Raw genomic sequence first — 26,375 nt, 5'->3', positions numbered from 1 at the left:
TTTTTCCGAGGTAACCGGTAACCTGACGCAATTTGTACTAAAACGTTCGCTTCAGCATTCTCAATCCTAGGAATATGAGATAATTCGACTTCATCAAAATTTCTCAACATTTTAGCTGCTTTCGAATGATATTTCATTAAGTTCTCACTAATACATTGGTATTCACCGGTTAGTTGTTAAATAACCAACTCCGAATCTCCACGAATTACAAGCTCTTTAGCCCCCAGACTTAGAGCTGTTTTGATTTCTATTAATAAAGCTTCATATTCCGCCTCATTATTCGAACACTCACCTTCGATTCCCAACTTAATTTTGTCGGGATCCCTTGGGGCGAAATTATTATGATACCTATCCCAGTACCTTTCTTATGCCTCGAACTGTCAAAGTACATTTCCCACGGTTTCAATGTCACCACCATCTCCTGTTCTTTCGACCCACTATGATCAACCAAAAAATCAGCTATTACCTGGCCTTTCATAGCCCTCAAATGTTGGTAACTTAAAGATAACTCAGTAAGGGCCAACGCCCACTTTCCAATTCGACTATGAAGAATGGGCTTGAACAGCATATGCTTTATTATATCATAATGGGAAATAACAGTTACATCGATAGGTTTAATATAATACTTAAGTTTAGTACATGAAAAATACAAACACAAACATAATTTTTCTACTAAACTATATCTAGTTTCAGCATCATTAAGGATTTAGCTCAAATAATAAATAGCCCTTTCGACTCCATCTTCATCATCTTGAGCCAACACACTACCAATAGTTTCTTCTGATGCCGAAATGTAGAGTTTCATTGGTTTTCCACGAATGAGGGGAGCCATGACTGGTGCCGTTGTTAAACTGGCTTTTATTTCCTCGAATGCCTTCTGATGTTCTTCCCTCCATTGAAACACTTGTTCTTTCTTGAGTCGAAGCAATGTGGAGAATACCTTGGTTTTCCCACTTAGATCCATAATGAACCTTCTCAAGAAATTAACTTTGCCCAACAAGGACTGCAACTGTTTGTTATTCGACGGCGGTTGAGTATCGAAGATTGCTTTCGCCTTGTTCTGGTCGATTTCAATGCCCTTCTTGTGAATAATGAATCCCAGAAATTGCCCTGCAATTGCACCGAAAGCACACTTGAGTGGGTTCATTTTTAGGCCATACTTTCTCATTTTTTCAAGTGACAACTTAAGATGTTCGATATGAATATCGTGAGATTTCGACTTTACTACAATATCATCGATATACACTTGCATAAATTTCTCAATATATTCATGGAAAATAGTGTTCATTACCCTTTGATAAGTTGCGCCGGCATTTTTAAGGCCGAATGGCATCACCACCCATTCATATGTTCCTAGTGCCCCTGGACACCGAAACGCAGTCTTCGACACATCATCCTCTGCAATATAAATTTGGTTATACCCTGAATATCCATCCAGTAAACTTAAATATTCATTTCCTGCAGCAGAATTTACCATCATTTCGGCTACAGGCATAGGGTATTCATCTTTTGGCGTAGCCGAATTTAAATCTCTATAGTCTATGCAAACCCTCATTTTACTATTTTTCTTAAGTACAAGAACTACATTAGCTAACCAATCAACATATCTGGCTGTTCATATGAACTTTGCTCCAAGTAGACGCTCCACTTCTTCTTTAATCTTTGAGAACACCTTTGGGGCGAATCTCCTTGGAGTTTGCTTCACTGGCTTCCTACCGGGTCGAATGGGTAACTTTAGCACCACTAACTCTCGGCTCAATCCCGACATTTCGTCATAGTCCCACGCGAAGAAATCTTTGTATTCCTGCAATAAACTAACAATTCGACTCTTAAAATCTGAGTCGATCAACGAACTTACATATGTCGGCCTTTTCTTGGTCCCATCTCCCAAATCGACCTCCTCTAATGGATCCTGAGCATGCATTTTTAACATAGGGTCTAAAGATTTCTCGAATCCAAGAGGTTCATCATCATATATACAATCAAGAACCGGTTCTGATCTGTCTTCATTTAAATGATCCAAGTCTAGGCACTCCCCCGGTTTGCAAATTTCTTCATATTCGGCTTCCCTTGCCATTCTTGCATATTGTTCGGCCTCCAAGGCCGTCTTTATTCTTATCTCGGCTGCATAAGCCGATATTCGAGCCATGCTTGACTCAATCATCTAATTCGACGATTTGCCACTCTCCAGTGACATTCTGAGTGCGAAAGTTCTTATTCCAAAGAAATCCGTACTCTGGGTGAAGATTCATTGCATAATTAGTAGAGCCTTCCATGTGTTCTTTTCCTTCTGATTCATATGGAGCAATGCTTGCCATCCGCTTCTCGAAATTCTTCCGGTCGACAAACTCCACTTCAGCTTTGTAGTAACTCTAGTCGGCATCAACATTTTCGACCACCCCATCTGGCCTCGAAATAGACAGCTTTTGGTGCAGTGAGGATGACACAGCTCCCACCCCATGAATCCACTCTCGTCCTAGTAGCAGATTGTAGTTCGCTTTCGACGGTACTACTACGAAAAGAGTAGGTCGAGAAACAGTACCAATTGTGGCTTCCACCAATAGCATCCCCAAGGACTTAGAGGTCTTTCCCTCGTAATCAGTCAACATCATATTGTGAGGCTGCAAATCCTCGACAGACTTCCCAATCTTCTTAAGCAAAAACTTTGGCATCAGATTGATTGCGGCCCCACCGTCAACCAAAACTTTATTGACACCAACTCCTTCGATGCGAGCCCACACAAAAAGGGGTTTCAAATGCTTCTTCATCTTCATATCTGGCTTCTTAAAAACAGCACAATCATCTTCGACCCCTCCTTTGGTCATCACATAATAACATAGTGGATTGTCATCATCCTCTTCGACGTAGTAATCCTCTTCATCATCAGTGATTTCAGTTTTCACATCAAATTCTTCGGGAAGGATCGAGACCAAGCTACACATAGACTCAAATTCAGACTCCAGCATCTCAAAGTTGTCCTTCATTTCGACATCTCCAGTCTGCTTTTCTTTCCCTTTCGCCTGGTTAGTTGTCACCCAGTTTCCAGCATTCTTCATACTCTGTTTAATCACCTAAATAGGAACCATAGGGACCCCTCCACTCTGGACCAATAGTTGGTACTTGACTGGCTTCTCAGAACTGGATTGACCGGCCTCAAAGGATTTCTCCCTCTGGTGACGCCTCCACTGAGTATTTGTCATTGGGTTTCGACCCAAATACGGTCTTGGGACATAGGTATAATTCTTGTTGTTTCGAGAATTATCCATATAGGCAGACCCATTCCCCAATTCGACCACCTTAACCTTAGGGTGAGGGGCCTGGCTCCTTGCCATCCACTTGTCAAACGACACTCGACTTGGTGGCATATAAGTTCGACCACGCCCTCTTCCTCCATTCCATCTTCAGGAAGTTCGACCTTCTCCATCCCTGGAGTAGGCCCCACAACTTCGATATCATCATCCCCAGTAGCAACCTGGTTCAAATCAGACAACTCAACCATCATGATCCCGGCTGGTTCGACGTAATTGGCGTTGCCAATTTGCATTGGGTAAGAATCAATTTTCATCGCACCCTTATCCTTTTCTTCGAACTTGAGCCGTCCTTCTTTTATTGCAGTTTGCACCAGATCCCTGAAACGCACACAATTATTAGTCCAATGACTGAATACGTTATGAAACTTGCAAAACTTTTTCCCTTTCCTTTGGTCGAAAGGTACTTCTTTTTTATCATGAGGGACTTTGATTTGCCCATCTTTTAATAAAATATCATAAATTGCATCGCATTTAGTAACATCAAAGTTATACGCTTTCACAGGAAACTTACTAACACCTTTGTTTATTTCCGTATTTTTAGATTCATAAGGCTTTAACATCCTACAAACATAAGGAGGTCCTGATACCAATTCGGCTACATCAACCTCCTGTTGTTCGACGTCGTCACAGTTGCCTTGATAAGAGTCATAATCGACTTCATATTCGCAACTTTCGACGAACGCAACCTTACCCTTCTTGGGGACTCTATTAAATTTCTCTTTTTCGAGTTTCAAATTTTCAATCTGTCTGACTCTGTCAGCCAGTTGAGCCATGTCCCTAAGATGTTGGGTATCTATCTTCTTACGAATTGAATAATCCAAGCCTCCAGCCGCCATTTCGACTAACTCGTGTTCTGGGACCTGAGTGAAGCACTTCGACTTCATCTGCCTAAACCTATTCAAGTAATCGTCTATGGTTTCTTTGAATTTTCTTTTCACGCTAGCCAGTTCCTTCAGACTGACTTTCGACTCACCCCTAAAGAACTGTTCGTGAAAAACTCTCTCTAACTGAGCCCAATTATGGATTGAATTAGGCAACAAAGTAGTAAACCAAGTTAAAGCATTTTTAGTCAAAGAACTCGAAAAATATTTCATTTTTAAGTTCTCATTATTGGCTATGTCCCCTGCTTCTATTTGGTACCTTGCAATATGTTCGACCGTAGATTCTCCGGTGTCTCCCGAGAATTTAGTAAATTTTGGGACTTTCCATCCCCTAGGTAATTCGACCTGGAGAACAAAGTCGGAAAAGGCCGAAGCGAAATGGGGTCGGTTCGCGTAGCCTACATTGAACCCATGTTGATTCAATAATTGTTTGACTATTCCCGCTATATTTTGATGCCCCCCAACGTTATTCTGTCTAATTCGCTCGACTATCCTATCCGCATCCATATTTCGGTTTATCAAAACAGGATTCTCGACGTTCTGACGCCCTTGGATGCCCAGATTATCTAATTGATTTCGGCCACCCTGCCCTACCGGTATTTCGACGTGGGTCTGGGATGGTTCATTCTGAGGAACTGCATTGACTTCAACAACGTTATTCAACGCTGTACCCACGGGGTTCACCACTTCATTTCGAGGGACCCCGAATGCGTCTGCAATTCGACCCATTTGTCTTGTCAATTGCTGATAAGACTCATTTGTATTTTGAATAAAAGGGTGAAACACCGTTCCTATTTGTTGGGCCAACAAATTCACCATTTCATGGTTACTATCATCCATTTGTTGCCTCAACACATTAACAGATGTATTAGTTAAGGAATTCCCTATAGGGTTGATACCCACTCCTGCCATTCCTTGAGGATAAATATTATTTCGACCCCCAACATTAGAAGCCGAAGTCTGATGGGGATTCCGTGGGGACCCAACTAACATTATGTTATCTGAATAGACGAGAGGTGTACCAATCTCAATTGAGTGGAGGTTGAAAACCCCCGGGTACAATGTACTCCTTCAACATTAAAGGAATTTCAATATGATTCTGAGTGCAAGGACCAAGAAGGTACTTGTGGCTTGGAATGCCGAATGGCATCAAGACATGAATATGTGAGTGTTTACACCAAATTTTGGTAAAAACAAATAGAGAATCCAAAGATCAATTTGGGACTGGATTCGAGTCCTCTTGGGTTCTTTGGTGAAAATGAATTCGATTTAATCACTAAAAACTAAAGAAATTTGATAGCAAGTTGGAAACAAAACAAATAGATTTGACTGAAGTAAGTGAAAAGACAAGTAAACTTTCTAAATAATGATAATAAAATCTAAAATACAAAGTGTTGCACGAATCCCTACTTTTTTGCTCTAACTTGGCTTGTAATCATTGTGATCGATTGTAAGCGCTTGAGAGTTTTCGAGTAAAGATTGTGAACCCTGATTCTATCTACAAATCCACTATTTATAGACTTAAAAATATAACTAACTTCTAACGGTCAATTGATAAAACCATTACAAGTGTCTTCCGAGTATGCCTTCGTCCTACACGTGTCCTTTTGCTCCATACGTGTCTTTCGTGAACTGTCTTCAGAAACAACCGACCTCCGGTGTTGAATTCTTCGCATCTCGAAAGGTACTTTTTAGTCGAAGTCACTTAACACTTGGTAAATTTTCTTGAGTCTCCTCACTTTCGACTTTATCATCAAATCGAATTATGCAAAATAGGTCGAAATTATCCAAAATTGTTTGGTTAACAGTGAGGTGGCGGAAGTTCATCCTCATTCGATAGCCTTTTTCATTTCGGCTCCTTGGATCATAATCATCCTAATGATTTGATTGAGGAGAACGTGAAGGATTTTGGTTGCCATAACACTACAAGGAAACATGTAATTACCACAGATTTTTACAGATGACCTGACAACCATCATAAAATCTCAGTATTACCCATGACATAACGTATTTCAAAAAAAGTTGTTGGTAATTTTGGCTATAAATAATTTTTTGGCGGGATTAGTTACTGTCAAGTTAGCAACAACCAACGCTGGAGGTAACTCAAAAACTTGAAATTGCCGAAGGTCTATAGTTTGGCGGGTTCAAAAAGAATTTGGACATCAATTTCTAGCGGCTTTACTGGCGGCTTTGGTCGTCAGCTATTTCAACAATTGAAATTGTCATCGGCTAAAACCTTAGTGGACTTCTGAAAACTTTATCATGTGTAACTATCTTGAAACAATCGTCGGTAACCTATAAATAAACGATTACAAAACCTCTTCCTCACACATCTTTCTTCTTCTCTCGTTCGTATAAATTATGAATACTATTACTTTAAAATGTTATGAAATGCTCCTTTTGCTTTAAATGAGAATGTTACTTTAATTAGTGAAACTTTCATCAAATTAAAGTCACAGTTTTATTTACAACAAAATGAATTTTTGTGTGCATATATACCAAATCAATCACAGATGGCCTAGGCCATCGTTAACTACCGACTGGAGTAGTTGTCGATAAATTACCAAGGACTTAGATGGTCAATAATTCCCGACGGTTTTTGAAATTCTTCGAAAAAAAATACTGACGAGGCTATTATCCATTTTTTTTGTCGTCAGTTCGTCGTCGATAATTAAGCATTACTGTGATTTTTTAAGTGCCGACAACTTTTGACCATCGGTAATCAAATTTTTTCTTGTTGTGTAAGAGTGGCTAAGATATTGAGAATAATTGTTGCCAGACATGGTAAAACATGATTACGGCATAATAATAAGTAAGAGTTTTTGGAATTTAAGCAAAAGCAATGAACAAAAGAGAGTTGAAGTATCCACACAAGATAAACTTTAGAATGTGTAGATAATTAAAGTTTGAAATTAGAGGAATGTATATAAGTCAAACATTAATATATTTCTTAGGAGACGAAACATATGATTGCATTCAGATATCAGCGTGTTACCACAAAAACCTAGAAGGCAAAGGGCAATGTGTTGGAACCAAAATATTGGTCATTTTCATAATGGCTAGAAATGCATGAGTTGTTATGGGACGTCAACCAACAAGTAAGCAGGTAACCTTAGCCGGAATCGCGATGGTAGTCGAGGTAAAATAACTTTGCACATGGACATGATTTATGGTATGCATCAGTCTAGAAATAGATATATTTTCAACGTATGGGTACAAAATATAGGTTTAAACACGTCAAAATTGAAAATGAGAACAATTCCTAAATTTAGGAATAATTATAAATGTCGTTCCCATATTGCGATAGTTTATATAACTGCGTCTCTAAATTGTGACAGAATACAAACTCCGTCCCAAAAAAAAAATTAAATTTTCAAAAAACACTTGTGACAGAAAATTGTTGCTAACTTCGTCCCAAATTGTGACAGAATAATTAATTATTGCGTCCCCAATGTTGGCGCCTTGCTTCCCTCCAATAATTTTTTTGCTCGTTTCAATTTTGCCTAATTTTATCCCTAAATTGTGAAAATCCGTATTCCGTCTCAAAATGATAATTAATGTTTTGAAAAACCTTAGCGATGAGAAAGTCGTTGAATCCATCACAAATTAATTATTTCGGGACCGAATTTTTTTGTCACAAAATTTCATCCTAATTTGAGTGTTTTCTACTAGTGACAAGGAGTGAGAGGCATGAACACTTCATGATTTAGTGGTTATAGGTCTGGTAACTATTATAGTTATGTAAAAAAAAAAACTGTTATAGTAAGCCGAAATACTTCCGATAAACAGGGAGATGATTATTTGTACAATTGTATGAAAACACAATCATCAATCAAAATACTAATTCCCGTACTCTATTATTTTTCATTTGTTTTTATTCATTTCATCATTTATTTATTCCTTTAGCCATTTACTTTGAGTTTATGCTTATTTATTTTTCTAGTTTTTTTTCTTCTTACCTTAATTAGTGTTTAACTACCATCTATGAGTTCAATCATATCTCTTAATATCAATTCCTTGTTTAGAGGAAACATAGTATACTCCTTGATTAATTTCTTGTTTTAAAAAATATTATGTTAATTTCTCAAACCAACACACAGGAACTCCTAAATGTAAGTTGACTAGTTTTTAACCCGTGCCTTGCACGGGGAATTTATTTTTGGATTTATTTTTTTTAATTTTTGTTAATTAATTAATATCTTTTTTTATTTATTCTATATAAGTATTTGGTTTATTTTTCGTTTTTTGCACATTTGTGGTGTAGGTTATTTTTTTTGCAAAGTAATGTGTTTAAGGGTTGAAAGCACATTTAAATTGACGTATGCACGAAGATTTACAAACATAAAATGATTTATTGAATATTTTAGTAACATGGTCAATATACGAAAAAAAAGTCAAAATGTTTGAAAGTGACCACCGAGGTCAATTTACCAAAAAAAAAAACAAATTGTCAACGTGGGTAAAGACATAAAAGTGAAAGTTTAGAACAAACGCTATTTATCTGCAAACAATCTTAAGGAAATGCAACTAAATCTTTGAAACCTTGATCTTTTTCAACATTTCTGCATCTTTACTTCCAACAACTTCTGTTATGGAACCATCGTCTGAACGACGTTGAATAGGTGTGTTGGAGTCTTTAACTATAGTTGGAGGTGTGTTTCGTTTACCACTTTTAGTGATTGTCTGCAAAAGAAACCTATTTTATAATAGTGATGACCAATGTCTAAACCAAACCTATTTTACAATAGTGATTACTAATACCTCAGTCAGAGATTTTACATTTGAATCGAAAATATAAAAAAGGCTTAAATGCATTTTTGGTCCCCCACGAATGCGTTTCATGCAAAATGAGTCCCTAACCTTCAAAAATAGCATTCTTGATCCCAAACGTTATACTCCGTTAACAATTTTGGTCCCATTTCCTTATTCTGTTAGAAAACTAACGGTTTGTGCTTACGTGGATTTTTTTAATAAAATTTAAATTGAATTTTTTTTATTGAAACAACAAACTCAGCAAAATCTTTGGTGTTTATGAAGCTTTTCCCAACCCATTACTACAAAACCACATCTCCCAAACTCATCCAACCCCATTAGTGAAAACCCTTTTCCCCCAAATCTGGTGAGAAACTCAAAAATTTCTCAACAACATAACCCTTTTCCCCTAAATCTGGTATTCAAGTTTCAACCTTGCTCAAGCTTTGAAACCCAGAAGCAATAAAAATTGAAAACCCAGGTTGAAACCTTCCTCACAATCTCGTCCCACTACCATGAATAGCCAACGAAACCTTCACAACACCTCAGCCGAAGAGTGATATGAGGATTTCATCTTTGAAATATCTCTCTCTCTCTCTCTTTCTATTGATGGGTTTGCTGGAATGAGGAGAAGGGGCAGGTGGTGGCCTGTGGCGTGATATGGGAAGATGAGAAGGTCTCGATTTGGTTTGGATGTGGCAGGGTGAAGTCTCGGCGGGGCTGGAAAGGGGAATACTGGCAGTGGTGCGATCTGGACAAAGAAGGCGGTTGTCGGGGTAGATCGGTGGTTGGGGTGATCTGGGGGAGAAAGAAGTGGTGGCGGTTCTTCTGAGAAGAGGAGTAGGAGCGGCGACGGTGCGATCTAGGGAGAGATAAGTGGTGGCTAATCTTGTGAGAAGAAGAACTGGAGCTTTGAAGGAGAAGAGGAGACTCTGGGTTTGGATCTGAGAGAGAGAAAGAGTCAGAGAGTGAAAATGTTGGATATGAAGGTAGTGCGAAAAGTTTCAAAATTTATGTTGTGAGAGTGATGGGTTTGAAGAATATGATGAAGATGATGGAAGGATGTATGAAGAAGTGGTTGAATTTTCTGGAAAATGCATAAACCGTTAGTCTTTGGATGGAAAAGTGAAGAGGGACCAAAACTGTTAATGGAGTATAATGTTTGGGATCAAGAATGCTATTTTTGAAGGTTATGAACTCATTTTGCACGAAACATATTCGTGGAGGACCAAAAATGCATTTAAGCCTATTAGAAATCATGATGTAGATATAAATAACCATTATGAATATAAAACATGTATCAAATTTTTTTCTCCTATTATAACGTTATGAATTTAAAGCAATTAAATTCAATGAAAGAGCATAAAAGTTTAAGGTCTAATTAATTGATATTTTATCTCATTATTCATATGTTGTTAATTTCCCATAATATGTGATTATTAAATTAGTTTAATAAGTATTTAAGTTTGTAGTTAGTGTTTAAAAATCTCTAACCCCATGAATTTTTTATTTAAAACGCATTTTTATTTAGTGTAATCCTAACATTATATGTTTATTTACTAATTTAATAATGTATTCATTAATACTAAGTTAATAATATAATAAGTAATTGTTTTATTTAATTAAAACGTTGAATGAAAATCAATGTCTGTTTTTTTTTAATAAAAAAAAGTCTAATAAATTAAATTAAAAGTGATGAGAACATACTGATATGCAAGTAACCAAATTTTTAATACTTGTGCTTGGGAAAAGCGTTAGGAACTCATCTTTTTCAGTAACGTTTAATCTTTCAATCATAACGTTCATTACTTGAGTATGAACTCCGTCACACTCAAATAATCTTCGAAGAAACAAAAATTATGTTGTTATTTGTCATCTAAATTTGTTCAAAGTAATATGAAATCCACAGTACATGCATACCTTTCTCTGTAGGACACTGCTTGTGGAATGTCAGGATTGAACATTACTTTAGTGCAGTTTAACCCAACAGTTAGTTTATATTCCCCTGGAAAAAAAAATTAGCGATCGATTGTAAGTTTAAGTTTGAACATGTTGATTTATTATATAGAAATGTATGTTTGTTTGTTGCTCAAAATAGTTAAATGTACCTTGATGAATTGTTACAACTCTCAACAATATGATAATCACAACATGTTTGTTGTCTTTTGAATTTAGGAGTGCATCCAATTCGTCGACAAATTGGCCGTATAAAAAACATTTAATTTTTTTGCTGGAAAAAAATTAAATAAAAGTTTTTAACTTTCTTATGTATAAATTTATAGAAATTAATAATACTAATTTTTTATTGATAAAAGCAAATTTACCCTTGAGATTCAAGTTCAATGTCTCTGCTCTGCGTATGGACTCCACTCCGCACAAATCCGTTGTAATTTTCGACGTGCGTTACTTCGCCCATAACATCTGTTTTAATGGTAATGTCAATACATTGAAGTGTTGATGTATTTGAAGTTATTTAAATGAAGGTAAATATTTACATACCAACAAAGAACCGCTCGTCAAAGTCAGGATTTAGAATTTCATGCACGTTGTCAAATATCAGATCACGCACAGGAAACACATCTTTATTATATGGAACCATCCTTGTTCTACTTTGCAAGTGTATCTTGTAGATATGCCTAGATGCACTAAGACCTCGGAAATTATGTCATACCCAGAAATATTCAAAACGGTATACCAAACCTTCCGTGATTCTGTTGGCAAAACGTTCATGAAGGTTACACCTACACTATGCATGGATTGTTTGACCCTAGAAATGAAGGAGTTTCATATGAATTTATGTCCGTGAATTAAATTAAAATACAATTACATATTTAATAATAGCGAAATTGTTTCTGGTTTACATACCTTTCGATCCATCAACAACAGATTATAGAACGAACCATCGTGTCCTTCCTCATATTCTTCCTCCTCTTCTTCAGCAAACCACACCCTTATTACTTGAACGACAATAGTCCAATCATGTGCTAAAGGAGTCAGTTGTTCAAGTAGGCTATAGTTCGGATTCATGATGCAAGGAAGTTTTGGAGATGAAAACTAACGTATGTTGATTTTGGCCTGAACTTGTGTATAAAAAGAGATGTATACTAAAGTATATATATATATATATATATATATATATATATATATATATATGTAGGCTTATTGCTCTTCTGTGATTCCTAATTGATTTTGTTTTGATTTATTATTATTTTTTGTTGAAGCTCGAATTTTTATTAGTATAAGTTGAGATTTTTTTAAAATTTAATGTGTTATTCAATTTTTTACTTGATTCTGAATTTTTAATTTATCTATGTAGGTTTTATTTACTTAATTAACGCACACAATTTTGTATAATTAATGTATATAATCAATTTATTGTAATTAAGGAATTATTACTAAGTTTTTACTTGATTTTTTAAAAATAAATCGATGTAATTAATGTACTTAATTGTGATGGATGAATTTTAAAATTAAATCAATGTTATTATTTTGTTTTTTTTTAATTCTAATTTAAAAGTATTTTAATTCGATTTTCCTAAATAGCAGTCAACGATTTTAAGGAAGGATATTTTTAAGGAATATTTGTTAAAAATAATTGAATGTAATTAAGGCAGTTAGACTATTTTGTTATTTTGAATTTAATGTACTTTATCACGTTAGTAATGCAATAAATTTGGTATTTTTTTAATAAATATGGTTTTTTTACGCATTAAAGGTTGAAAAATACCTTTATTTAAATTTTAATTTTTTAAATGCTAAATATCATAAATGCGCTTGATTATTTATTGACTAAAAGTTAATGCAGAAAAAAACATTAAATGCATGACTAAAACACATAAATGTGCGTGATTCTTTAAGGAATAAAAGTAAATGTAGAAAAAAGTCATCAAAATGCGTTTATTAATTTGTAATGTGAGAATTTATGATTTTTAGTCACTCCTTTAATTAATTTATTTATTATTAAATTCGTAGTGTAATATGTTTCAATACGATTGTTCAACATTATTTTTGGACAATTAGTAAAGAAGCAAAACATATAAAGAAAACCAATAAATTTGTGATGCCTCATAAATTTTACCGTCATACAAATTTCATAAAATTCAGAATTATTTAGGATAGACTGGTCGGAAATTGACGTCTTTCAAACTTAAACGGGTAACCTGAGACAGATGGAACCATGTCCATTCTTGGAATGAAAATATCTTCTCCAATGTCGGTTCCTGTTATTACAATGACCTTTATAACATTTGTTCCAAGATCAGCCACTATTAGCCGCGTTCCAATGCATAAACCGGTTGCTTGATCTATATTTCTCAATAGCATTATCGGAGCACCTTCCTTCAAGATAATTTTGTGATTTGGCATTCCTGAGCATGTAATATCATTTAAGAATTATGTAGTAAACCACTCTGATTGTAGTTCAATGTCCTCGTCAGATTTGCAAGTGTTATCTGAGCTTAAGTACTCTGTTGTATTACCTGGTAGTAAATCAAGCATAAAATAATTAACCTTCTCAACACATTCCAATGTAGGGTACAATATGCATCGTTCTTCCAAAAACTTTTCAGTCTTCATGTTCTGCACCAAATTGGGATATGCAAATCAACCAGGTCAAGAAGCGGATTTTCACTATCCTGTATCAAAAGATCTTCAGGAATTTCAATATCTGATTCACCACGCTCATTTGATTCGAAATCATCATCTCCGATTTTGAGAATTCAGTCAGCAAACTCTTTAATTTCTGTTGCAAACTCTAGTGAACCTGTTGTGCGTAATCTCATGTTTTTAGTGAGCTTTAAAACTTTACAGTATTTCCAAATATCAGAAGAATTTACTGTAGCAGATACAATGTATTGCCTTCCACCTTTTGGAATGATTGGAAGAATTTTTCTGAAGTCACCACCAAGAACTACAACCTTACCGCCAAATGGTTTGTCCATGTTGCTTTCATCTTCCTGTCTCATGATATCGCGCAAAGTCCTGTCAAGCGCCTTAAACAATTCTTATTTAACATAGGAGCTTCACCCCAAATGATCAATTTGGCACGGATCAGTAAATTTGCCCTTAAACTACCTTGTTTGATGTTGCAAGTAGTTGTTTCATCGGTTTGTAATGGAATGCAAAATCTGGAATGTGTTGTTCTACCACCCGGCAACAACAAAGAAGCAATACCACTTGAAGCAACATTCAGATCAATCATACCCATTGAACGGATGGCTGCATATAATGTATTCCAGACAAAAGTTTTGCCAGTTCCTCCATATCCATACAAAATGAGAAATCCGCCACTATCAGACAACATCGATTGCATTATGCTGTCATATACACCCTTCTGTTCTGCCTTCATCATTGTTAGATAGGATGCATGTTTATTTGTCATTTCTTCTTTGTTGTAGTTAAGCTCATCTGCTATGAACTTGTTTTGAAACTATTCCACATCATCAAAAATTGGATAGGGCAGACAACTATGTTCCTTTAGAGATTTGTCATTTCTTTAAAGTATTTTCTCTATCCCGCCAAACACAAATTTTGTAACTGATCATCTTCAATATTTAGTTCTGAAAAAATCATCAAAGTCGATTTTTAATACCCCATAAAATTCGAAATTTATCATTAATTCATTTTAAAATTAGTAGCTGCGTGTAAATATTAGTCCAGTAAGAAGTAATGTAGTAAAAAATTAATAGTATATTTAAAATTGTTATTTTTAATGAATAGAATATAGTTTTTACTGTTTTTTGCACAGTCTAAAAATAATCAATGAATAAAAATTAAAGTTTTTAAAAGACCGTCCCTAAGGTTTTAAATATGGTAATATTTATAAAAAAGGGCATGAACGCGAGTATTAAATATGGTAATAATTATAAAAAAGGAAATGAACGCGGTTTTTTAAAATGAAAAGAATATAACAGTATATATGTATTTATAATTTTGAATTAAAATCATTAAAATTTGAGTATTAAAACCTTTTTTTAAAGCGTTAAAGAATATTCGAAATTAAAGTTATGATCATGGACTAACATCACTGTATTTTAGACACAATAAATAGGTGTGGAAAATATGTTTCTTTTCAATGAACGGAAATTTGTTGTCAGTGTTTGTACTCCCTCTGTTCCTATATAACCAACACTATTTTTAGTTGAATTTTGTTCCTAATTAGCTGTCACTTTACAATGTTCAAGAGAGCATTAATTATACTTTACCAATTGTACTCTTCATTTATTGGTGGTAGGAAGATTGAAATTTTAGAATTAATAAGAGAGATAAAGTGTATAATAAAAAGTTACATAGTACTTTTAATAAAACAAGAATATTAATTATTATTTATTGATACTTGTGCAACAACCTTAATTATTGATTTTTAAAACCATTAAATAGGTGTATTAATGTTTTTTTATTATTCAATAAAATTTGAATGTTGTAAATCAAATTAATGTAACATATATGTAATTTCGTTGACTAACAGTAATATATTTAATAACATTAACTCACAATAAACATCATTTTAAATTAATTACACATGAATAAAGGATTTAATTTGTATTTATAATTTTGAATTTAAATCATTAAAAATGATATTTAAAATCATTTTTTCTTAAAACGTAACAAGATAATCGAAATTAAATTTTTGATCATTGACTAACATTAATGTTTTTTTAAAAAGTCAAGTAGGTGTGTAAAATACATTTATATTTAAGGAACGAATTCACCTCTTCACTTACACATTCTTCATTCCTCTACTTACTTTAGCATCGGAGTCCCTTGCAGGAGCCCCTCCCGGGAACGTCCAGATCGCCGGCTCGCCACTCCTCCACCTCTCTCTGCTACCCTCTCCCACGGGTAGTTTGGTCGCTCCCCGATCAATTGGTGTTCTGGGAAATCATGGCACGGACGACCAGAGCGGGCCCAGGGCGGAAACCTAATGAAACGACCACTACCGCCCGTGGACGATCACCGCTCCAGGAAACTCTTGGACGAACGACCAGAGTGGACCTAATGGGACGATCACACACTAAACTATCGCTACCTCCTCCCGGCCCGCTTGGGATGGAGGAAACTTCCCTTTTGAGTACAAGACAATCACCGGGCCCCGTAGGGGTTGACCTATCCCAACCACCCTACGGTACTAGTTGTTGGAGGCACAGATCCCAAGTAACCCTGGACCATTGGATCACGGCTTTGCGGCAGGGAGCAACAGAGGATCCAACGGCCCAAGATGAACCAAGTACGAGCCAGGCATGACGTTGCATGGCTCCAACCCTAATTTCCCTTCGTGTATATAAGGAGGGCTCCTCCTCCATATTAAGGTAACTCATTCTCTTCACCTCTTCACTTACACATTCTTCATTCCTCTACTTACTTTAGCATCAGAGTCCCTTGTAGGAGCCCCTCCCGGGAACGTCCAGATCGCCGGCTCGCCACTCCTCCACCTCTCTCCGCTACCCTCTCCCACGGGTAGTTTGGTCGCTCCCTGATCAATTGGCGCCGTCTGTGGGGAACGATAAAACTTCTCCTCCACCACGCTATGGGAAATAGCTCACCACAACACCTCCGGCAACGACCAGAGTCAAGAAGATCAGAGAAGGGACAAACCCTGTCTAAGCATCCTACAGCTTCAGCGCAAACAACAAAATGTCAAAGAACTTCCGCTCCATACCACACGAGCGATCGGGCTGGGACTCATCTGGGCTGAGCCTTAAATCTGCAATCGGGTCACACCACCCTCGTATTAGGCGCCAACTCCTTTCCTGACCTCTAAACTCTTGTAGCTCGAGCTCCACAACCCTTGTGGACCAGAGCTAGGGGACTACTGTTCTGGGAGCCTCCAAAACCGACTGTACCCCGAGGACGATCGACCCAATCTCGTAGCTCAAGCTCCACAACGGCACCGCCCTAAAAAAGGATCGAATCTAAAGGAAGTCGTCTTCTAACTCTACGCTCCCTATTTCTATGACCTGGTCTAGACCAGAAGGAAGGGGAGGGAGGAGCACGCAAACCGCGCAACCGTCCACCCATAGACCCACATCACAAGCTGTAGGGAGATCGTGTGGGAAGATCACCCTTAAGCTCATGCCCCACTGAATCATTGGGCCAGAGCTGGGGGACTACTGTTATGGGAACTTAGGAAATACCTAGGTTTGGCCCCACGCTCCCACAAAGGACAACGGTGGGACCCAGGAACTAGGAGTTAACTTCCCTCAACCACCCTAGAAAGCTAGGGACTGAACCTACCACACGGGGAATCCTGGACCGTGATATCTCACTAGCGTCGCAGGAATGACTGAGGATCAAACGACTGGGAGCCACCCGCACACAGGGCATGCATGAATGTTCCGGGAAACCCAGTAACTCCTCCGTGAAAACGCCGCCCTTAAAGCTCATGCTCCACTGTGGCAGTGGACCAGAGCTGGGGGACTACTGTTCTGGGAAATCATGGCACGAACGACCAGAGCGGGCCCAGGGCGGAAACCTAATGAAACGACCACCACCGCCCGTGGACGATCACCGCTCCAGGAAACTCTTGGACGGACGACCAGAGTGGACCTAATGGGACGATCACCCACTAAACGATCGCTACCTCCTCCCGGCCCGCTTGGAATGGAGGAGACTTCCCTTTTGAGTACAAGACAATCACCGGGCCCACGTAGGGGTTGACCTATCCCAACCACCCTATGGTACTAGTGGTTGGAGGCACAGATCCCAAGGAACCCTGGACCATTGGATCACGACTTTGCGGCAGGGAGCAACAGAGGATCTAACGGCCCAAGATGAACCAAGTACGAGCCAGGCATGACGTTGCATGGCTCCAACCCTAATTTCCCGTGTATATAAGGAGGGCTCCTCCTCCATATTAAGGTAACTCATTCTCTTCACCTCTTCACTTACACATTCTTCATTCCTCTACTTACTTTAACATCAGAGTCCCTTGCAGGAGCCCCTCCTGGGAACGTCCTGATAGCTGGCTCGCCACTCCTCCACCTCTCTCCGCTACCCTCTCCCACGGGTAGTTTGGTCGCTCCCCGATCAAAATATATATATATATATATATATATATATATATATTCAATTATCACCTATTTTATTTTTCAAATATTTTTGTGTCAATATCTACTTAGTCTTACTCCCTTTAATACATCTTTGGCTTATCAAAAAAAAATCTACTTAGCCTTAGTAATTATGAATTATTTTTATTTAAGAGTATAATTACTTTTCAGATAATTTAATGTTCATTTTAATTTAGATAGACTCATAATGTTGGTACCAAAAAAAAGACTCATAATGTTGGTGGACTATTGCTTGGCTCTAAGCACTTCAACAAGCGTCCTCAACTTTGTTAGTGTCAGCTTAAAATCCAATTCTTCACAAGTAGAGAAAACACAATCTTTAGTGTCTATGCTGTCAGTTAGCCGGAATGTGCCAGAGAATTGTTTTATTGATTTGCAACAGTTGTTGGAAGTAAAAGCTGTAGATATCTATGCCAAATATCTAGGGTTACCTATTGGGAAATCAAAGAGTAGGGTTTTCAGTTTTGTGACGGAACGAGCGTGGAAGAAACTTAAGGGGTGGAAAGAAAAAACTTTGTCTCGTTTAGGTCGGGAGGTGTTAATTAAGGCAGTGGCACAAGTCATCCCATCCTATGTTATGTCATGTTTTATCTTACCGGATGGCTTGTGTGATGAGAATGAGAGTATGATTTCTCGTTTTTATTGGGGTGGGGATGTTACTCGTCGTGGTATTCATTGGACTAATTGGAAAACTTTGTGCCAGCCCAAACGTATGGGGGGTCTTGGCTTTAGATATTTTAAATATTTTAATATGACCCTTGTGGCTAAGAATTAGTGGCGCATTCAGAATTGCCCGGTATCACTTTTGGGGCGGCTTTTTAAAGTTGTTTATTTCCCTTCTAGTAACTTAATTGATGCTAAGAAGGGTTATTGCCCGAGTTATGCTTGGAGTAGCATTCTTAAAACTTCATCTATGATCTAGGAAGGTAGTTGTTGGAGGATTGGTGATGGTAAACAGGTTCGAATATGGGATGATAATTGGCTACCTAGCGGACCTCGCATTAATTTTTGTCAAGAGGTTGTTGATGAGCAACAGTTGGTTAAGGTGGTGGATCTCCTCCTCCCAAACCATGGTGGATGGAATATTCCTCTTGTTGAGTGGACTTTTTGTCCTTCCACAGCTGCTCGAATTTTGTCTATACCTATTCGACATCAGGATGCGATTGATTGTCTTTTCTAGTTGGGCACTGCTGATGGTGTATACACGGTTAAAACAGGTTATGAGTGGCTTCAACAGTTGGCTAACCAAAAGTGTCCATCTTCATCACATGAAGTGGGACTTGAGCCGGTTCAATAGGAAAAGTTTTGGAAAGCGCCGAGTTTACCAAAAGTACGAGAAGTAGCGTGCAAAGTGTGCACGGAGGCGATTCCGGTGCGTGTTAAGCTCCGCCAGCGTGGTGTTGATGTGGATCCGAACTGTCCTCTATGCGGGTTGGAGGATGAGACCGTGGAGCATCTTTTCCTGAGTTGTAATGCGAGTTGTGGTTGCTGGTTCGCTAGGAATTTGGGCTTGATATCTTTATCAGGTACGAAGATGGCTGAGTTTATGGGTTAGGTTGTGACGGAGATGGAGCTAGAGGTGGTGGCTTATGTGCAACAGATATTGTTTGATATGTGGGAGGCCAGGAATAAGCAGATTTTTTAGGAGAAACCTTGGTATGTGGCTTCGGTTTTGGCTCGGGCTGCTGCGCTAGTATGCCCCACTCGTCGTCGTTCTCCTTGGCGAATGGTGGGCGGGGTCAAGGGTCAGGGAAGTGGGTCCGACCTCCGGTTGACATCGTGAAAGTCAACGTGGATGCTGCAGTGGGGAGGGACAAGATGGTGGGGTTTGGTATGGTGGCGAGGGACAAAGCCGGTGAGTTGCTCGCGTCTACTGCAAAATTTCCAACGCTTGTTCTTTCTCCAACGGTGGCTGAAGCTTTGTGTCTTAGGTGGGCTATGGAGTTGTCTGTGCATCTTGGCTTCAGACGCGTTCAGTTTGAGATAGATTGCTTACCTCTCTTTCAGGCTTGGAAGAAGGCGAATGGAACTTCTTATTTATTTTCAATTATTTGTGATTGTCGTAGTTTTCTTTCAGCTTTTGATTATGTTGATTTTTCTTTTGTTCGTCGTCAAGGGAACTTTTGTGCTGACTACCTTGCTTGGCACATCTCTACCTTTCATGATGTTGTCTGAATAGAGGAGGGTCCGCCGGGTGTAACACCCCGATTTCGGTGGCGTCACTTTAGTAACCAAAAATCAAATAAAGCGGAAAAGCAGGTGTTTTTTTTTCGTTTTCTTTTTAAATAAAAAGACTTGTCGAAATAAAGACTCAACCCAATCGCGATTAACTGCGACTGATATACAATAAAAGCACAGCCCTTGCTGCAACCAAAATCATCGTCACGAGTGTCCTCAAGTGACGGAAAGTAACATCAAGTAACTAAACGTATTGCCCAAAGGCAAACAAGTGCGACCCATAGTTAGAGTCTTAAGTTTTATAAATACAGTCCTCCAAGAAAGTAAGTCAGCCCAAACGGCCTCCAAAGGACTTCCTACGTCCGACAAACTCTCTGTGATCCTCATGGAAGGGAATCACACAAAAAGCTAATAGTCGGGGACCTACCCTGCCCCAAAATAAGAAATGAAAATCAGAGCTATGACAACGAAACCCGATATACTACACCCCTAACATCGACCCTCATCCGATCCTGCATGAAGTCCGGGTCCACGTCGAAGGCTCGGTAGTAGTCATTTCACTCCGGGTCTTCCCCGAACGACGAAGCATCACGAAACAATCCGTCATCGGCATCTGACAAAAAGGGCATACATAGCCCCCCACACACAGGTAGCACGCGCAAGGGTCAACTTACAAAATATAGTATAATGAATACAAGACAAAAGGTAAAGTGTAAGGGGTATACATATATATGTTGTATATATACATATAAGTTCTGTATTGTCTACCCTAAGGTTTATACATAGCATGTTATCAAATCTCTAATACAATTCAATCATCAAAACACATAACGATGTTTATCAATATCAAATCATCAAAACACATAACGATGTTTATCAACATCAAATCATCAAGACCTCAACAAATATAGTTAGAGTGCATGATATGTCAATGCAACGTCAATTCAAAAGGTTCCGGAAGAAGTAGGCTGGGCACGATCGAGTCGGTCCTAACACTGGCATTGTGTCGACCATAACCCTCGGGTGTCACTTACAACCTTGACATAGCCGGATCAGTCCTAACCCTGCGGGTCGACTTTTCCCTCCGCTGTGCCTGACATCAACAGGTCGATCCTAACCATACGGTCGATCATATCCCCCATCAAATGCCCGAGTTACCCGAAGGCATATACTGTACCCGAAGGCATATACTGTACCCGAAGGCATATATCGATTCTGCGACAAAAGGCAGATAACTATAAAAAGAGTGCAATCACTCATGATAACTTCTCGAGTCCTCCGACTCATCTAATTCGATGGTCAAAACTGCTCAGCGAGCAAAGAGTAACAATGTACTTGGAAACTTATAGTTCCCTGACTTATCCTTTAGATAGTCAAATAAATAAACTGCTCATCGAGCGAAAAAGTATAAGCATACTCAGAAACTTTTGAGCTTCCCCAAAACTTTGATTTAGCGACACTTCTCATTTTCCAAAACTAATATTCAAATCCTAGAAGTTCATTTGAGATCATTAACATTTAATTAAAAGAGTTTGAATGTTATTTAAAGCATTATGGAATTTCTCATGAAAATATTTTCTTTCCAAAACTATAAGTTCAAAAGATCCCGATATCCCCCAAATCCCATGAGAAGGTCTTGAAACCACAAAAGAAGACAAGAGTCTGAACCTCAGTTTGTCTTGTCGAGATAAACCCTTAAGAATTCGCCACCAACGAGGCATAACTAACCGTTATTCCTCACATTTTGGTAGTCCATGAATAAACGATATAAATTGCACCATATGGTCAGCATATTCTAACAATAATTGCATGTTCCAAAATAATGTGCACAAGTATTCACATAGCCTAAGATTAACCATTTAGCACATAGCAAGTATGGCATGTGAATCAAGTAATTGCGGTAAAACATAACCCTGTCCTATCCACTAGGAAGCAGTAAGACGGAAACCAGTAAACGGCCGAAGCCTCTCAGAAAACGGAGACACACGTCTCATATTAGTTTCACACGGCCGAAGCCTCAAAACATTTTCTCCAGTCACAGCGATAAAGAAACATAAATAAGCAAGTCGAAATTATCGACGCCTAAAGCATTAGCTAGCAGTGTAAGTTGCCCTTACCTCTAGTTCTTCCAGAATCACAGTGTAAGTCACACAGCCAAGCTTGCTCAGTCAAGTCTAAGGTTTCCACAACGAACCTTAGAGCAAACAAAGCAAAATCAATCAAAATAAGTCGATACACTCGAAACAATACTAACTAAAGTTAGACAAAGCTCAAGGAGCTTCAGAGTACCACATTTAGGCACGAATGGAAAGGCTTTTCCCTAATGGATGAGTTTCGACTCGATTCAAGTTTTGTACAAAAACACTTTATTCGCTAAAACATCCATAACTCGAGCTACAGAACTCAGAATGACACGAAACCAAAGCCAAAATTTCGACAACGGAGAGAGCTACGCTATAACTCAGGTCATACAGACCCAAAAATTATTTTTGGACACGGTACCATGGCATATAAGTTTCGGCCACTATCAAAATAGGGCTTCCCGAACTTTTTCTTCGATCTAATTTAATTCCTAGGTATTCTTAGGCGATATCTAAGCAAGGGAAACTCTCAGAAAAATTATTGGGTCGAAAATTGTCGCAGGGGTATTTTGGTCAATATTTTTAGCTTAGAATTTCAAAATTGGAATTTCGAAAAACAAATTGGATGGGGACGTTACCAACGACGTTTATGACAACTAATCCTACTAACACTAAGCTCAGTCGAGAGTTTTTAATCCAAAGTACGAAGCTTTGGCCAAAAATGGGTATTTTAAGCAGAATTGAAACTCGGCGGCAATTCGGCGAGATTCAACAGAAAACAACCGGATATTCATGCTCTTGGGCATGTAGGCAATAAGTTTAGACACTGAAATCAAGTTATTTGGACAGTTTTACAAAAAGCTCAAAACTTTGAGCACAGAAAGACATAGAGAAAAGCGACAGAATTGACGATCAGAAGTAAGGAATAACATCTATACCTCGAGGTCTACGCATAGCAACGAACGGTGCAGCGATCGGGCAAGAAACGGCGAAAATCTTTTCTTCCTCCTCCTCCTCCAAGCTCGCGGGTTCAAAGGTGAGAATGGTGAGGGTTTTTTGAATTTTTTTTCATTTTCTTGCTATTTATAGGTTTTGGAAAATGCAGAAAAATGAAAATTTCGCGATTCCGATTTTTCCTGCGCATTCCTCCGTGAATTCTAAGATAGGTTCTGGTGACAGAATTCCAGAACTCAAAACAGGTTTCTTGGAATTAAAGCAAACGATCCAAAGTCGGTGTGAATCGATTTAACCCGAAAAGTTACTTTTTGCAGTTGATGTCGAATGAGGAAACTTCGTTCTGAAGAAAGATTCAGAACATCGAGAGAAATAGGTGTACGCGTGTGGAATCTTCGTTTGAAGCTCTGAATAGAAAAAGTCTTCATCGTCCGTTGATTTTAGGTTTCTTGAACTATCAGTGACTTAGTTTCGGCAAACTTCCGAGTATTGGAATTTGACCTTTGTACATTCCAGGGTTTCGTAGCGAAACGCTTGTCATGGAAAGGAATAAGAGAAATTCTTATATTCCTCTTGAAGATTTTTGGAATTTTTTCCTATAGTGTTCCGAGGGTTAAATTAATCTTTTCCTAAGGTTCTTGTCCTAGGCGTAAACGAATAATACTTGCGCTATAACTTATATCAACTTTAGTACTTTCCTTAGCCTTCTCCTGAACTTCCTCCTTCATAAATTTATTCCATTCAATAAACACCTATTCAGGTTTTTCCCTCACGTTACATCCAACTAATCGTGAATAGGAATTTTATTCGATTTATTCTAAGCTTAAAAACTTGGGTCTCACATTAAGCCTGTGACGCCCGGGGCCGACGAGGGCGGGGAGTGATCGCCGGTGCAGTGAGGCACGGACAAAGAGCGGCTCCTGGCAGGCTTCTAGGTGGAGGGGCACAAGAATGAACCGATCTCACACCCGAACAAGAGGTATTCCGAGACTGTATAGGGATGGACTATACAGTTAAGGAGGGCATAAGAGATTTGATTGGTACTACTCATAACAACAAGTTGCAACTTCTTTTCGAGAGCCCAACTGATAAGAACTCCATGGTTAAGTGTGCTTGCCTTGGAGCAATATCGTGATGGGTGACATCCTGGGAAGTTTTCCCGGGAAGTGCGCGAGTGAGGACAAAGCGCACTGAAAAGACTCGTGTTGTTACCGTGAGGCCAGTCGTCAAGTCAGGATGTTACACCGGGGCTTTCTAGTTTTTTGCGTTCTGATGTACGAGCTGTGCAACTTAAGGATTAGTTTAGAGGATATACTAGTATTGATCTCGCGCCATGCACGAATAGAATAAAAATACTTTATCGGTATACATCAAACATTTTCATATTTCCTCAATCGTTTTTCTTTTTTAAATACATATATCACCTATTTAATTTTTTTAATTATAATTACATTATAATTCCTTTTTTCTAATTTATTATGCTTTGAATCAAATACCAAAATCATTTTAATCTTCCATATGTATATACGAAAACATAAAATACAATTTTTTTTTGTTAATTCTCAAATTATTCCTTAAAAACTATATGATATAAAAAACATTTATGACATATTTGATATCATTTTGAGCGTAAGATATTATGTTCAAATTTTTTAATACAAAAAATAACCATAATCATTAAAGAAAAATTGTCACCATACATCTTAATGGTAGAAAATTCACAAATGACTTTTATTAATCATTCTAATGTCATTAAAAATCATTAAATGCCAAATTGATACATTAATTATTTTTTAGAAAAGTCACAATTGACTTTTTTTAATTACTCTGATGTCATTTTTTTTGGATAAAGAAGCAAAGAAAGAAAAACAACAGAAAGAAAACTACTGCCTCAAGAAGGCGACACCGAGGGCGTCAGCATGCAAAGCAGACATGACCCTTGCTAAAGGAGAATCCCAAAAGCTAATAGTGGTCGTAGAAGACGCTCAAAGCTTAGCCAAATAATCAGCAACAACATTTCCTTCACGGAGCAAGTGATGACAGTGGACAACCCAACTCCAGCAAAGAAGACCCTTGATGCCATTAATTATGCATGCATACTGATGAAACGGGGGATGATTAGAAGCCAAAAGCCCCAACGCAAGCATAGAGTCTGTGAAAAGCTCCACACTCCTATATCCATGCTCCCAACACAACGTCAAACGCCTAAGAATAGCCAACAACTCCGCATGAAGGCTATCACCAACACCCGCAAACCCAGCAAAGCCAAATATCCAAGAACCCTGGGAGGTACGCACGACACCTCCAAACCCAGAGGGACCTGGATTCCCAATCGAGCTGCCATCAGTATTAAGAGAAACGAAGCCCGTCCTAGGAGGGATCCATCTAACCCATCGCTCCACAGCAGGGGTTGTCGAACGGTGAAAGACATGGGCCACCAGCACCCACAGAGAACGAGCCTCGCGCACCACCTGAAAGACCTCAAGATTCTGGCCAGCAATCAAGGCCTTACATCTTGCTTTCCAAATTGTCCAAGCTGTCGATAAAACTACAAGCAGGCTAAACCCCTCGAACTCATGCAACACATCCTGAAAATCCTGTAGCGTGAAAAAAGCCGCCGGAAGCACAAAACCAATCCCCTGCCAAACCTGAAGCGAAGCCGGACAATCCCGCAGGCAATGAACCACAATCTCAATCGCGGAGCCACACCGACCACAAATCCCAGAACCAGATATATGACGGCGACACAAAAACTCAGAGGTAGATAGGGCATTATGAACAATTTGCCAAGCAAAGAACTGAATATTATGCGGAACCTGAAGCTTCCAGAGCGCGTGCCAAAAGGGGACAGCGGGCGAAGCCTGATCTCGATCCACCAACCACCGGTACCCATCCCTGACGCTATAGTCACCATTCACATTATGTGACCAAATCAAACAATGTGGAGAATCCTTATCAAGCAACACTTGCTGAAAGCTGCCAAGGTACTGTAATAAATCCGAGGGGAGACCAGAATACAACATGTTAACATTAAAAGATCCTGAAGCATAGACATCTTGAAGCTGAAGCTCCATATCATGAATAACCACAAAAGGGACCCTATGACAAAGAGGGCCCAAAGGGGACCAGCTATCATACCAAAAGGAAGAGCTC

General features: G+C 38.4%; 1 protein-coding gene across 1 annotated transcript; it reads right to left on the bottom strand.

Annotated features, from left to right (window-relative positions):
• Positions 1–3,196: 3,196 nt before the first annotated feature.
• Positions 3,197–5,104, bottom strand: LOC130742179 (uncharacterized). The gene has a single exon (XM_057594439.1). It carries the CDS (start codon positions 5,102–5,104, stop codon positions 3,197–3,199), a length of 1,908 nt encoding a protein of 635 aa, XP_057450422.1.
• Positions 5,105–26,375: the final 21,271 nt, after the last annotated feature.

This window comes from Lotus japonicus, chromosome 1, assembly GCF_012489685.1.
Source record: "Lotus japonicus ecotype B-129 chromosome 1, LjGifu_v1.2".
Classification (NCBI taxonomy): domain Eukaryota; kingdom Viridiplantae; phylum Streptophyta; class Magnoliopsida; order Fabales; family Fabaceae; genus Lotus; species Lotus japonicus.
The sequence above is the reverse complement of the archived record's forward strand: the minus strand, read 5'-3'. Positions and strand labels throughout refer to the sequence as shown.